The following is a 15,278-nucleotide window of genomic DNA, read 5'->3' on the forward strand; positions in this document are numbered from 1 at the left end:
GAAGAATGAAGCTTGACTGCTGCGGCTGAGGTAAAAATGCCTTCTTTTTTCGACACAATAGCTGTGTGCACAGACAGGAAACGGAGACACGCAGATATAATATGCCAAGTTTTATTCATGGAGACACAAGCAAACAGCGCGTTAAGTATCCCAAACGAATGGAAAAAATGTCTGCAAGAAAGGCCACGAGGAAACAAACCAACAGGGCCACTTTCTTATGCTCTGTTTCTTTGTGGTCTTCACGCAGGGACTGGGTACGAGCAGATGGACGCTCTCTTCAGTTCGCAGTCAGTGGCCGTCCACCAGCTCTCATCTGAAAAACGGGATAGGGACAGATATGTAAAAGACATGTTGGCTTGCTTAACATAGCACACACATTCCTAGGGTATTTTTTTTAAGCCCATTTAGTAGGCCCAACTTGTCTGGTTAATGGTATTAAAAGTATTTCTGCTGAAGCATTCTGAAAATGTTTTCAATTGTGTTAAAGGGACAGAACAAAGAGGAAACATGCCGAAGGAGATTGTCAGGGTATTGTAAGTGCAACAAGGCAAAGACTGCCATACAAGTTAATTTTTTCAGTATCTTATCAACTTTCCGTAACAGAGCAAGACAGATATCTGAGCTTCTCTGATCCATAACTCTTTAATTACTAGTGCAGCTAAGGTGCGATTTCATAACAAGCCCCTTGAGAAGCACATTTATATTATACAGTCGTGATTAAGGCCGTAAATTATGTGGAAATAAAGTTAAACACAGACTAATCTTATCAATCTGGCTCAAATAATGAAGAGGTGCTGGTGTTAGTTCTTACAATATAAATAACCTGAATTTAAAGGACAGCTTAATGACAGATGTAAATTGACATTAAATGTAAATGACAGACCTTTTGTAAAAAAAAAAAAAGTGCCCCGACATTGTTTATTCTATCTGGGTTAATCAAACACATGGTTCTTTAATTGTTTACCACTTTTTGTATTTTCTGCATGGAGAGTGTTAAAGCCTGCCAACGTAACTTTTGCTGAACAGGAACAAAAGCAGAGTCATAAAATTAGCAAAGTGACCTGGTAATATCTGTTATACAGCAATATCTAGGCTATCTAAAGTTTGCTAACATTAGCCACCATAAGCTAGTGGTCATACCAGACCACATAAGACCATACCAGCAAAACCCCTGAGTGTATTGAATTGAGCGAGGGTGCATTTTAATACTTATGAGTACGACTTCTCATTTTTAAGATAATTACTGTGCTATTTCTTCTTTCAAAGTTACATAGTCACACTTTAATGGCCTTCTTGCCAGGAACAGAAGTGTTTTGTGAAATGCTGACTTCAGAAATAAATCAGTCATTTGTGTGTGTCTGTGTGTATCTGTTGTGTGTGAGCGCAGGTCTTACCTATCTTGAACATCTCCAAACACACAGGTTTGTCAGTGTGAATGTTTGGGTGTCCTGGCATCCATTCGCTGTAACTCCACTCTGACCCATCTACCCATGATGCCTGCTGGTTCTGAAGTGGGCAACACACATACAGTATTTCAAAAGTTTGCTAGCCCACTCTTATAAAATTGACAGTTAAAATATTACAATACACGGTGGAGGAAGTATTCAGATCCTTGACTAAAGGAAAATTGGCAATAGTGCACTGTAATAATACTTGAACAATACTTAAGGTCCTGCATTCAAAATGTTAAGTAAAGGTTCAGAAATATTATCAACAAAATGTAGTTAAAGTATCAAAATTAAAAGTACTCAATGCAGATTGTTAATACTGTTGCATCACTACATTAGCTCCATCTTATGGTTGGAGCTGTTAAAGATAGATCTAATTTGTAACTAATATCTGACAAATAATGGAGTAAACATTTCAGTCTTTCCCTCTGGGATGTGGTGTAAAAATAAAAACTGGCATCAAATGGCAATACTAAAGTAAAGTCGGGTACCTGAAATTCGTACCTTCAGTACAGCACTTGAGTAAATGTACTTTGTTACATTTCTCCCCTGAACATATATTCGTCAGATTTTCTTCCCCACTGTGGACTAAATATCCTTTTGTCACTAGTATATAATATGTTAGATTAAAAAAAAAATCTCGTCTAATCTAACTCTAAAAGTCAAAGACCATTTTCCCGTCTCACTTTTTCAGTTTCTGGTCTCGCTTAGTGACAGGACAGAAAAAGATGGAGCATTTTTAAATAAAAGTTCAAAGGTCAATGCTTTACCAAGGTAAGAATAACACTATCTGTCCTGTTGATAACATATCTGATGACACTCTCCTTGGCCTCCATTCAGTGCCATGGTACAGGACCAGACTGTTGGCGTCACATTCATAAAAGCAATTGAATAATGATGGTGATATAGGGTAGTTTAACATTCTTCTATTCTCTCTGTATCTCTCAATATATATATATATATATATATATATATATATATATATTATATATATATATACCTACACATATATAATATATATATAAGAGGGGGACTTTTTAAGATGATTTTGCTGAGAGGGGGCCTGGGTACATGTGCTAATTGCAGCTTTTCACTTCTGCTATTTTCAAAAAATATACTGTCTCCCCTCTCTTTCAGAATGTGTGAACGAGAGGATCTTACCTTCACCATGCCTCCCAGCCAGGTCAACACAGGCTTGTTTTCCCCACCCTTGGTCACCAGGGAAACCAGACGGGAATGCAGATCGTCACTGGTTACAGATGCGAGCTTAGCATTTGGGGCAAGAGCTCTGCAGAAGACCTGGATGCAAAGGACACAGAAAAATGTGAGATGTAATTTGAAGAGCATCAAACACAGAAATTTAGTCATAGTGGGGTCTTGAAACAAACTATTATTGGTTTGATGAACTATCAACTGAAAGTTTAAGGCAGAATTGCGCTCTTTATCTCTTGCTGAGATGGTAGATAGTCTAACCTGTGCATCTTCGAAGGCCATTGGCGTGGGGTTGAACTCATAGCAGTTTCCATTGATGACTTCCCCCTTACATACCACTATCTGTGTTTGGATCCTAGAGGCGGAGGTTTTAGTTCCCTGTCTAAAACCCTCAGGGATTGTGAGAATGGGTTCAGTGTCCTGTCTGAAACCAACTGGGATCGACATGAAAGGTTCGGTTCCCTGTCTAAAACCATCTGGAATAGACATGAAGGGTTCGGTTCCCTGTCTAAAACCATCTGGAATAGACATGAAGGGTTCAGTTCCCTGTCTAAAACCATCTGGAATAGACATGAAGGGTTCAGTTCCCTGTCTAAAACCATCTGGGATCGACAACATGGGTTCGGTTCCCTGTCTAAAACCATCTGGGATCGACATCATGGGTTTGGTTCCCTGCCTAAAGCTATCTGAGATATGAAGAGAAGTTTGGGTTCTTTGCCTAAAGACCTCTGGAATGTGAAAAGATGGTTCGTTTCCCTGTCTAAAGCCCTCTGGGACCTTACCAATACGTTCTGTTCTCTTTCTAAAACCAGCTGAGATAGACATAAAAGGTTCCACTCCTAGCCTAAGACTATCTGAGGCAGACATGGGCGCTGTTCCCTGTCTGAAACCATCTTGGATAGAGATAAAAGGCTCAGTTCCCTGTCTGAAACCATCAGGGATCCGCATGAAGGGTTCAGTTCCCTGCCTAAAACCATCTGGAAGCGACATCATGGGTTCGGTTCCTTGTCTGAAACCATCAGGGATCCGCATGAAGGGTTCAGTTCCCTGCCTAAAACCATCTGGAAGCGACATCATGGGTTCGGTTCCTTGTCTGAAACCCTCAGGGATCCGCATGAAAGGTTCAGTTCCCTGCCTAAAACCATCTGGGATCGACATCATGGGTTCGGTTCCCTGCCTAAAACCATCTGGAAGCGACATCATGGGTTCGGTTCCCTGCCTAAAACCATCTGGGAGATGAGAAGCAGAGGGTTCTTCCACCCGCACCCAACCACCACCACTCTTGTGGGCTGGAACATCAACAGGGACTGGAACACAGATGGCCTTTAGATTAGACAGGCTTCTTTAAATATAGTGATAATTTACTGATAACATAAAAGACAAAAATATGTAGTTTCACATATGTCTCACTTGTGAATTCGTTTTTTCTTGTACTTGTTACTTTCATGGTAAGAGCTAAAGGTTGTGGAGAGTAAATGGAGTCTGTGTTCCTATATATTGTGACAGTTTTACTTTATGGTTTCCTCACTCTCATCTGTCAGCCAGTGTCCTCTCTCCATTTCTCCAAATCCATTCCGAAGAAAGGGGCGGTTAAAAGCTGGAACAGAAAATGTATAATTGACCAAATTTTGCATTGCACCCATTTTTGTTTTTTTTTCTTTGGTTTGTGGCTAATTAATACACTCAGAGGGGTACTTAATTAGCGACTGGGCTTAGATAATTAGTTCTTGCTGGGGTTTGAAAGACTGTATAACAGTTTGTCTCTACTTACCCTCTCTCCTGTCCATCTCACTGACTTTTTCTTGCACCAGGCCGGTGTTGAGGTCACCAAGGACACTCCTGGAGAGATCAGTACCTTGTCTGAAGCTGTCAGGAATGGGTTGATGGGTGTCAGAGTGTTCAGTGCCCTGTTGAAAGCCATCAGGGAGCTGGTAGGTTGAAGCTGTCCTCTGCAAATCCTTAGGGGCTGCGATTGGGACAGCTTGGAGGCCTGTGAAAGGTACGGTTTCTTTTACAGTTAGCTGTTGTTGGCCCTCTCTTCCCAGGCTGACAAGGTTTTTAGAACACCATTCACACAGAGGATCTACGTTCATGCAAACCCAAATGAATGCAACTCTTCCAGGCGTGATTGAATGTCCTGCTTATTGTCAGAAATGCTGACATACAGGCAGAAAGGTGAACCAGGTGAAGGTGGTTGACTGTGTAACCTCAGACTTCCTTGCAGATTTAGCACATACCCTTGCCAGTTGACAGATAACTGTTGAGCCTTTTACATAGATTATTAACTATTGCTCCAGAATAATAAATAGGCCTCAGCTTTTCTTTAACAGTGTAATAAATCAATGACGGTCAAAGTTTTATTTCTGTACAGCCACTGGGAAGGTCAATTGCTTGAATTAATTTGTACTGAACTCAATCAATGTTAGAAATGTTTTATCTCACATTTTGGTGTAATTCCTAAGGTTCTTTCCATGGAGCAGTGAAATGCTTCTCCACAATAACCAGTATTCTGTCAAAGGCCTCTATACAGGCTTTCAACAAGCCGTTGAAATCCATTCATATTAGAGTTTATCGTGATGATGTTGATTTTGCGATGTTAAAAAAGAAGCTAAACACAAAAATTAATGTGAAAAACAAATATTTCTTATTTGGTTTTCTCATGATCTTGCGAAGGATATTTCGTTATCTCCACATAAAGTTATTTTCTTGAGATCACAGGCCTTTTGTGATAATAGGAAAAAGTTTTTCTTGCTATTATTTTGTGGTCTCCACATGACGGTGTGTCAAAGCGATTACGTCATGGTCTCAGAATAATAATTTTTTTGATATCGGCATCATAAGAAAACCTCCACTTCCGTCTGTTATAAAATGATTACTATCGTAAGGGGGAAAAAATGTCAGTATCAAGAAACAGACATTTTGTGTTCATGATAAAACATATCATGAGAATCACATCATCTGCAAATTAAAGCTTTCAATGAGTCCAGTAACAAAAAATAAATGCTTGCAGAGAAATTAAGCATCAAGACTTATTACTACTACACTTTATGTATCGAATAAACAGAACTGCAATGAAAGATGAAGTGATCTTACCTGACACGGTCACGAACAGCAGCACTAACTTAAACATCCTGTAAACATAAAAAACAGAGCAACTTCTCACTTTCATTTTTAGCCAATTTTCTCTCTCTGTTCGCTTTCTCTTTTCCTGTCTGCACAATTTCCACCTCACAAATACGACCTATCACACTAACTCTGCACGTTGTTTATCGGCTTGTTGTTCACCGTGTTTAGCGGTTGGTGTCTCTCCGCTGTCCTGTGCTGTGTAAGCTGATGTGCGTCTACAGATTGATGCAGGGTGGACACGGTGTGCCAGTTTGTGTGCTGCTTACCTGGGACAGCAGCAGTGATCACCGCGCAACTCAGAAATTAAAGGCTGCTGATTGATATGTCACTGTCTTGTTCATAAAGCCCGACCCTAGTAATAACACTTTGAATGTGGTTAGGTATTAGTCTGCACCTCCCATAGATGATCACTGATGTTGGATGCACTTTGCCCTCATGTGTTGCCTTTTCCGAACATAATGCTGATATAACAGCAGAAAATCAAGTGCAGGCTGTCAAGCCACCAGACTAAAGGGCCAGTTTTCCCTGACATCCTATTATACTGTACACATCCTGTTTTCCGGGTCTTGTAAATAAATTGAAGGTGAATGGCACTTGGTTTAATCGGGGGTAGCTCAACCAATATTTGTGAACGTGGACAGCGAGTGGAGATTACAACAGATGCGAGCAGTTGTTCACATCAGTCGTTGAAGGTCACTGAAAGTTGTTTTTGGTGGGTGAATGGGAGTATTTTGATGTTGCTGGTAGTACTTATCAGTACTCTAGACCTAAGGACGGGGGTGTAGGTAGGGATTCAGGGCCCTTCCCATTTTAAAAAAATAAAGTCTGTACTTTACCGCATTTCAGCTGTGTTCAAGTCCAAAGAAACAGTAGGTCATGTGCATTTTTTATTAAAGAGGTGGTATATTATAATACATATCTTGATCCACCTGGTGTATATGCAATAACATGAACACTGCTGATGGAATGATTAAAAACAAAGTATATCATTTGAATAAAGAGTTTTAATGGAATAGTCAGGCATAGATTATCACAGGAATTCTTCCTTGTTCATACATGACTCAAACTGTTCCTATCATGATTAAGCCATAGTGTGTCAGGGTGTGTCTTTTTTTTTGAAGCAATATGAAAGTTCAAAGTTGTGTTTGGCATCTAATGTCACTTTTCTGTGATCCCCTTGTCAGGAGAGAAGAGCGTGGAGTTCCAAAATGTAGAAGGCTTTGACCCTTATTGACCAACACTTTGGAGTTTCTCGGTTTTAATACCCGGCCACACGGCGGGGCGGTTACGCTGCTTAGGTGAGTATTCCCACATGGGTAAAATGCTCTAACTCCCCTTTGCCGGCTGACGCGGTAATTCAAAACGAGCATTCAAAGGCCACTCACACCTTGACTGGCAAACTTACGCAAGCACACGGGAGGCACGGGGCTGTGTCCGTCAGCGGCATCAAGCTGGCGACTATTAAGCGGCAAACAGCAGGAAGCGCGCCGGCGCCGCCTTCAAAATAAAAGTAAAACAAACCCACCTGATGTGAATGGAAAATAATGTGTCCCAACCCACAAATTTCGGATAGTGAATCTTTCGGGAAAAGACACGCTTAACCTACTTTAACCTCAGGACGGTGTGATCTCCGAAAAGTTGCAGCACGTTGGTTGCTAAAGCTTTTATCTAACAGGAAGTTGAAGTTAAGTAAGCTCGCTCTGATATAGTTTTCCTTGTCTGGAAGTGCGTCGGAAACCCCTCGCATTTGCCGATTGACCACACTAACCTGGGATACGCAATTGCCGTCGATAACATCTGCCCTGCTTGGTGTTTTGTAGCGGATTACCACAAGACAGCCGACTAATTGAGTTGGGATCTCAAACGAGGGGCAGCTACAGAAGGTTGGATGTTACGCAATGAACGTGACATTGACAAAGTGACTTCTTTCAGCTAAAACAAGCTAGCGTAGCTAGCTAGCGCGGTTGGTTAGCCTTGTGTCTCTCTCTCCCTTGAGAAGCAAAGAGCTCGACACGAGTGGGCTGTGCGACTCCAGACTAAGCGTCTGCTTGGCCAGCAGGTCCGATAGTTTCTCTGCTTGTACCCCAGCCTCTTATTTACACTGGAAATGGCCATGGTGACAGTGCTAAGAAGACTGGCTCACTTCAGGTTAAGGGAATACTCGCGGAGGACGGCAGCAGAGACTTCGGTTGGCTGGCTGACGGGTCAGCGGAGTTTCACCGGTGGCACGCTGCCTGTGAGGTTGGTAACTTTACGGGGAGGAATTCTCGAGTACAGGGCAAAGTTTGAACTCAACCCGGCTTTGTCGCGTCCATTTGTCCGCACGCCAAACTCCATGCAGGAGTGACAGGTAGTTAGATCTGACCTCCCTTATCAGCACACGCCTGGCAGGAAATCAGGCAGAACAGGAGTGAAGACCTTTTTGCTAATGGCTTTTATCCTCCGCTTTACCAGGGTCGCGTCTGTGTTTTGCTCTGTACGGGACACGTTTACAGGAACCACCGAGCAGAACTCGTAAAATTAACGATTCAGCCTCGAGAAGTGCCTCGTTTGTTCCCACAGTTAATCTTCCTCCAGAAACACCGTGTAGGCCAGTGCCAGCACATGCTGGAAAAGAAGACTGTCCAAGGAAGTTGGTCCAGAAGTTAAATCCTGCTACACAGTCTCATCATTTTGTTTTAGCTGGTTCATACTTATTCTTCTGGAGGTACTGTGGTCTACACTAGTCTGTTATGTTTATCTTAGAGGTTTTCTAGCAGCTGGAAGAGCGTCTTCACCCTACCCTCCTTTTTGTTTTTTCTCCCTTTTTTACAACCATTTACCAAAAGTGACATTTTGTATTCGACCCGCCTACAGTCTCCTGTAGATTTTGATCTTTACGCACATTCAAATAGCATCGAAGCAGGACTTCCCTGTCATTGAACTACACACTGATCCGCAGCCTTTAAACAGTGTAAACAGACCAGTGTTTCGACACGACTGCTGTAAGTCTTCATCAAACAAATAATTCAGAGTCTTAGGTATTTTAGGCTAACGAAGACACATTAGTATCAAAACGTTGGTCTGTTTGCATTTAATTTCGATACCATTTTAGTATCACTGCAATATGCTGGAGGAAGAGTTGATGTCTTCACGTTGCTTGTTTTGTCTGAGGAGACAGAGCAAAACCATAATATAAGGCAAGGAAAAGCAGCAAAACTTCACATTTGAGAGCAAAAAACTCACTGTTCTTGCTTGACAATGATAAATAGATAATCAAAATAGGTGCAGATTAATTTTCTGTCTGTTGACTAATCAGCGCAGTTCTATAATTTTTTATGTATTAAAAATGAGAAGCTAGAATATTTATATTTGATGGGAATGAACCACCACAATTTTCTTTCTGTATGTAGGTGCAGTTTTATATGAAATTATCTGCCATGTGTTAAAAATGTAACATTTATCCAAAGCTTCCTTATTAGTGTTGAAAAGTCAAACAGTCTTAATAATAATGTAAGAATTAAAAATGATGTAGAGGATTGATTGTACATTAAGACAAATTGATCAGGTCTGGCTTTGGGTTTTTATGAAAGTCGTGTGATTTGTGTGAAAACTGGTGTGTGTATGCCACAAAATAGCCGCTGAATGTCAGTATGTAGTCTTCTGCTCTAAGAAGAGGCTGCTCGAACCTTGACGGAGGCTCAGACCGCACATGTCCGTGAGGCTAAAGTGGTCCATCTTTTCTGTCCAGCTCCAAGGCTAGGGTTCCCAGGGCCAAACAGCTTGTTGACTTGCATAATGACCGCTGACTTGCCGTTCAGGTTGAAGGTTCGGTTTGCCAGGCTGGCCTTAAACCGGCTGACACTGTCCCTGAGCACTCACGTCAGGCGGCCATGGCTGGCCCTGACCGTCCCATAGCGATCATTTTCAGAAATCCACTCGGGCCTTCAAACTTTAAGGCAGTAATCACCAAGACTTTGCATGTTTTTGTGTTAAAAGGTCATGTATTGCAGGGGAGGGGGTGGAGTAGTTTGATAATTGATTGGTTTTTGTTAAGCCGATTACACATGGTTTCCACTTATTCTGAGTTTCCAGAAGGTCACGGAGTTTAATATCTATGGCCTGGAAAATCAGAGAATTTCATAGGTTCCCTGAGAGTTTCAGAAACTTTTACAAATTGGGTCACTTAACATGAATAGTGTATACTTAAATGGGTTTTCTGATTATTTTTCAGAAAGTCATGGAATTAAAGGAGTTCTGCAGCGTTAGATTACAGTTTTCTTGGTCCACAGATTCATGTTTTGTCAATCATGACAAAAGAATGGCAGAGTGTCAGTGTGTTTAGACGTTCATGTGTTATTTAATAGGCAAAGTTAAGCAACAGCACCATAGCTTTGTGTAAGATGTAGACCTCTGAAATTCAGCGGGGGAGCAGTTGGGGCAGCCTGTCTCTCAGGTCCAGATAATCAAAACTGTAAAGTAAGTGAGTACCTGGGGAAGAAGAATCCAGAAATGTGTCTGGCTGCGTGAGTTTTTCAAGGTGTATGCTGAAGCACTAGTGTTGAGCAGTGGAAATAACTGTACAGCAAAAATAGTGTCTTTGTTTTTGTTATTTAGACTCACCGTTCTTTTTTTGTTCTGGCTCCATGGTGCATATCCTACTAAATATTTTAATAGCTAAGTAATTTAGTTTAATGGTAAAGAACATTAAGTTTCTTTACTGCACTGCTGGTCTCTCTGCTCAGAGATTCCAAAGTTCAGAGTGCTATCTGAGGTTCATTTTTCACATCCCTGTTAAAGCTAAACATGTTCAGCCTCTGGCTGTGATTATAAAGCTGGGAAAGTTGGCATCTTTATTTGATTCACACCCGAACATTCACGCCAAATAGGGATTTGACCAACAAGGCGAAGCACATGTTTATCGTTTACTTTCATTACACTGGACAGACACATTCAGTGACTAAATAAAGTCAGGATCAGTCAGCTCCTGCTCCTGCAGTAGAACAGCCTGTTAAAGAAACTTTCTATTAAATTTACTGTCTCAATGTTTCATCTTACGACAGCTAAACAGGCTCTGGATGATGACGTGGTTAAACGTACTGTCATTATGCAGAATCCCAGAAAATAGCTCAAATTAGGGAGTTAAACTCACTTTATGACAATGCTAGTCCACTACTTAGTCTCAGATGTCATTCATATATTCAGGGCTGGAGAACTCGTAATTGAAAATTTCAAATCTGTTTACATGCTGAAAAAGTATGACTGTCCAGAGAAGCTAGGACAGGGTCCTGCTACATATTAACATTTTGTTGTAGCTGGTTCATACTTATTCTCCTTTTACACTGAAATTAACTATCGTCTGTTACAAATCTAGCATTCATACAAAGCTGTTCTAATATGAGAGTAAACTGTGCCCACGTTAAAGAACAAGACATTACCGATTTTGTGTAGTTTGCACTGCTTGGAGTTTGCCCACACTGAGATTTTGAAGCACTTTCACATCTTGGGGCTACAACTGAACTGAGTGTAGCGATCAGCTCTGACCACTAGAGGGCAGTTAAGTGTGGTGGAGAGGGTCGGGGCTGTGTGGTGCCCCGCCGGGGAAAGTGGGTGATTTTTAAGGGTACAAAGGACCGAGTCCTGTGCAGAAAATAGCCCCAAATTTTACAGAGAGCCCCATTGAGTCTGAATAACTGCAAATTTCTCCATTTAACGAATATTTTTAGGTAACTCGGGTACCAGTCTTGTTATCTTGTCAGGCTCAAGATAACAAGGTCAATCAAATTAGGTTAAAAAAAAATCAAATACATTAGTAAACTCTGTGTTTTCATGTGTGTCTCTCAGGTCGGACAATAAGGTGACGGTCCACTTCGTCAACAGAGATGGGGAGAAGATCACAGTGAAGGGGTCTCCTGGAGACTCCCTGCTAGATGTTGTAATTAACGAAGACCTCGACTTTGATGGCTTTGGTGTGTAAGCAAGCATGCGCACGCGCAAACACACATGTGCACAAACATTGTTGGTGTGGGTGCTCATTCTCTTCTTTCATCAGCTCCTGAGACATGTCTTACACCACCTGTATGTAACTATAACTGTGTGAGCTGGATCCCATCCATCAGGTAAAAGTTACAAAACTCTGTTTGTGTGTGCGCATGTGTGTGTGCGCGCTGTAGGAGCGTGTGAGGGAACGCTGGCGTGCTCCACATGCCATCTGATCTTTGATGAGGAAGTCTACAAGAAGCTGGGGCCGGTCACAGATGAGGAGATGGACATGCTAGACTTAGCATATGGCCTGAGTGACACGTAAGGAAACACATACACAGAAACAGGCCTGTGTACATATAATATAATATAATATAATATAATGTTGTATTGTATTATATTATATACAAATCTACATTTTCCACTGAGTTACAAACCTGCCTTTGCTTAAAAAAACAAAAACGACTATTGACTAAGTGTTTTAAAAGTTTTTTTGGGTAACCATCTATGGCAGAGATGAATTAGCTATATCAGGCTTTTAATACATAGACAACATGTGGAATAGTGGAATAATTTCATTGAGGGTTTTGTTTTCTGTGGAATGTGCTGATAAAATAACAGCAGCCTTGTCCTTTAAGAAAGTGGTCTCACACCCTGCATGATGCTGATGAGAGAGTTCTGTTGATGATATTAAATTTGTCAGAGTTGATCAGATAATCAATGAGAGGGACAAAGGAGTGCTCCTCCCTTAAACCTAGGGCATCCACAGTGTTGTTTGCAAACAGCAACAATAGCAGGGCCTGTTCCAGAAAGAAGGTTAAACCCTGAACTTTGTGTCGACTAAACCCGTAATGGTGAAACTCTCCAGGTCAACTGATCAGAGTTAGTTCGGTCAACTCTGTGTATGTTCACTCTGAGTTATGTACGTGTGTGTGGTGTGAATGAAAAGCTCTGATACTAGGATTCACCATGGCAACAAGTGAATAAAGAGCACATCAAGTGGAAGTATAAAGATGAATGTGTTACATTATTGTTTTATCTTTTTTTTTTTTTTTTTTTTTTTTTTTTTAAAGCAACAGCAGTGAAAGAGCTGGAATTAGAGAAAAGAGTCAATAAGTTGACACTATTTCATTTTATTCAGTCGCCCACTCATTTGTTATTAAGCAGACTTTAATTTTCTTAATGGATGATAAAGTGCTGAAAACTCAGAAACTCAAGAGTTAAGAAATGTTTTATGTATTCACTAAACCCGCTTTCTGGAATACACCTCAGTTCATGCTTTTAGTTCAGAGTGCCCAACAGGTGATGAAAAGACTAATGACGGTAGAAAACATAACAGTAAAACAGTGGGAGAGTAATAAAAATATAGAGAGAGTAGATTTGAATGTGAATAAAAAGTATAAAAGTGAAGGAAAAACAACAGAGCAGTGCCCTGTTCTTCATAGGCAGAGAACTGAGTCAGCTTGATTTGATTGCTGATGCATTTTTAAGTTCTTCAGTTTTTAGTTCTCGGCTGAACATTTATCTGGAGACACAGCTTATTCAGAGTAAACTAGATTATGACCTTGAGGGAGGAATGTTTAGCGTGAGCCACCATACATGAAATCCTTTTCGGATCCCAGTAACTTACTTTCTTAGAGATTTGGTTAAAAGAAAAAAGGTTGGGATTTGAAGGACAGGGCCCGAATAAAAATCAAAATCAAATAACAGCCAAAAACATCCAAAGCAAAAGTCAGACTGAAATCGTATTTATTAATTTTACCCTTAGTTGCTCTCAGATCCTCATGTACGCTGCACTTGGGAACAACTTGTGCCAGGAAACTTTAGGGGCCTTTCTAGCTCTTAGATAAGTAGTAGACTGACGCAAGGCCACGCAGTCCTTTACAAAGTGGCATAGGAATTTTAGAATTAATAGGGAAACTGACAGGCAGCCAATGTAGTGACTTGGATGTAACGTGTGCGCCTCTTTTTTTCTTTTTCTTCCCTTCAGATCTCGTCTTGGTTGCCAGATCTGTCTGACAAAGGCTCTGGAGGGCATGGTGGCCAGGGTTCCAGAGAGCGTAGCCGACATCCGACAGAGCAAAGACGGATCTGCTTAACTGGGAACCTGCTGCTGCTTTGGAATGTGGGTGTGAACAGTGCGGGTGTGCCCGGTCAGAACTGGGGAATGCAAGACAAGGACTCAAAAACTAAAATTGCACCCTTCAGTCTCAGTAACCATTAGAGAACCTTGCGCCATATTGTGAGGAGTATCGATATTAATGAGATATAAACTCTAAATTAAGACAAACTTATCACAGGCCCATTAATCTGCCCTGATTAAAGGTTGGTCTATTTTAATCAATGTCAAAAGAAAGTTACACTTTTCACTATGGATGACGTAGTGGACGGCAGTGACAGACTCCGCACTGTCACTGCCGTCCACCTCTAGCTTGTTGCGGTGCCTTCCATTACCTAAGAAAAAGTGCCTTTTCCTTTTCTTGTTACTATGACTAAATTTACACTCACGGTTGCAAAAAGCCTTTGTAGCTCAGTACAGTTCTGGTCTTGATGCAACATCCAAACTTTTGAAATTCAGAACCCTTTCTTTGTCTATAAATTTAGTCATATCCTCTGAACAAGCTGAAGGAAAAGGTCCGTAGCTGACTGAAATATTTGTGAACCAATATGAGTTCTTGACACCTTAAGAGACTGTGCTGATACTGAGTACAACCCCCCCCCCTCCCCCAAACATGTTATATTTCATTTTAAAATGTATGTATACCCCTACTGTTGTTGGGTTGATCGAATCCATCATGTAGTCATATAATTTCAGCATATGATTGTACATAGCTAGAACACACACGTGTGTGTAGAGTTAGAAATAATGTAATAAAAAAAAATCCCCTTTCTAATGGCGTGTTGAACTATCAGTTTGTACATGCTGTTTGAAATGAAAACTATGATAGAAAATCCCATTTCTTGTACAAAATGACCAGTCATCTGATTGTCCTTTTTAAAACCTGATTTTCCCCTTCCAATAAAAACAAAAGTAAACCAATAATTTAATCACAGTGAAATTAGGTTTTCACTCATAGGTCATTTTATTTGCAAAAGCAGAGTTTTAGGCTTATTACCACAGCATACAATAATACATGTACATAGTAAAGAGGCTTTGACAATATAAGAAAGCTACAATCTTGGCCTATTTAAACAAAGTTTGACGCTGCATAAAATATAAAGCTCGAAAAACAATGTATACATTTTCCCCTTTGGTGGATTATTCATATATACATAGTAGAAACATTGGGACAGGATCGATGTGATCAAATCTAATCAATCCAGGTTTTGTGAAAACCTCATTGTTGGCAACAAACAGAAAAATATCAAAACCTAAAAATTGTGCTACTGCATGTATGTGCTCTAACACATGTAATGTAAGTGCCAGTGCTGAGAAGCTTTTGAAATGTGCGTACTGTAGAAAGTCCAAAGAACTGTTTATGCCATTTATGATCACACATTTAAAGAGCAAATACTCACTGCAGCCAGCAG

The 15,278-nt window shown here is 40.7% G+C and overlaps 2 protein-coding genes across 2 annotated transcripts; one reads left to right on the top strand and one right to left on the bottom strand.

The window, feature by feature from the left end:
- Nucleotides 1-119: 119 nt before the first annotated feature.
- On the bottom strand, nt 120-6,219 carry LOC120798199. The gene is made up of 8 exons (XM_040142307.1): nt 6,053-6,219; nt 5,754-5,791; nt 4,432-4,650; nt 4,189-4,257; nt 2,922-3,967; nt 2,610-2,747; nt 1,395-1,506; nt 120-313 (listed from the first exon to the last, which is right to left on the bottom strand). Exons 2-8 carry the CDS (start codon nt 5,788-5,790, stop codon nt 240-242), a joined length of 1,695 nt encoding a protein of 564 aa, XP_039998241.1. The 5' UTR covers nt 5,791; nt 6,053-6,219; the 3' UTR covers nt 120-239.
- A 1,110-nt stretch (nt 6,220-7,329) lies between these two features.
- On the top strand, nt 7,330-14,835 carry LOC120798129 (adrenodoxin-like). The gene is made up of 4 exons (XM_040142187.1): nt 7,330-8,027; nt 11,610-11,734; nt 11,939-12,068; nt 13,738-14,835. The coding sequence occupies exons 1-4, from the start codon at nt 7,894-7,896 to the stop codon at nt 13,844-13,846; spliced, it is 498 nt and encodes a 165-aa protein (XP_039998121.1). The 5' UTR covers nt 7,330-7,893; the 3' UTR covers nt 13,847-14,835.
- The last annotated feature ends 443 nt before the right edge of the window (nt 14,836-15,278 follow it).

Source organism: Xiphias gladius, chromosome 13 (genome assembly GCF_016859285.1).
Source record: "Xiphias gladius isolate SHS-SW01 ecotype Sanya breed wild chromosome 13, ASM1685928v1, whole genome shotgun sequence".
Taxonomy (NCBI): domain Eukaryota; kingdom Metazoa; phylum Chordata; class Actinopteri; order Istiophoriformes; family Xiphiidae; genus Xiphias; species Xiphias gladius.

Excerpts from the sequence above, each read along its gene's own strand:
- LOC120798199 (XM_040142307.1), bottom strand. The coding sequence starts at position 5,790 with ATGTTTAAGTTAGTGCTGCTGTTCGTGACCGTGTCAG. Across the intron at positions 4,651-5,753 it reads GCTGTTCGTGACCGTGTCAG|GCCTCCAAGCTGTCCCAATC; the intron begins GTAAGATCACTT and ends TACCTTTCACAG. Across the intron at positions 4,258-4,431 it reads TGAGATGGACAGGAGAGAGG|CTTTTAACCGCCCCTTTCTT; the intron begins GTAAGTAGAGAC and ends TTTCTGTTCCAG.
- LOC120798129 (XM_040142187.1), top strand. The coding sequence starts at position 7,894 with ATGGCCATGGTGACAGTGCTAAGAAGACTGGCTCACTTCAGGTTAAGG. Across the intron at positions 8,028-11,609 it reads GGTGGCACGCTGCCTGTGAG|GTCGGACAATAAGGTGACGG; the intron begins GTTGGTAACTTT and ends TGTGTCTCTCAG. Across the intron at positions 12,069-13,737 it reads GCATATGGCCTGAGTGACAC|ATCTCGTCTTGGTTGCCAGA; the intron begins GTAAGGAAACAC and ends TCTTCCCTTCAG.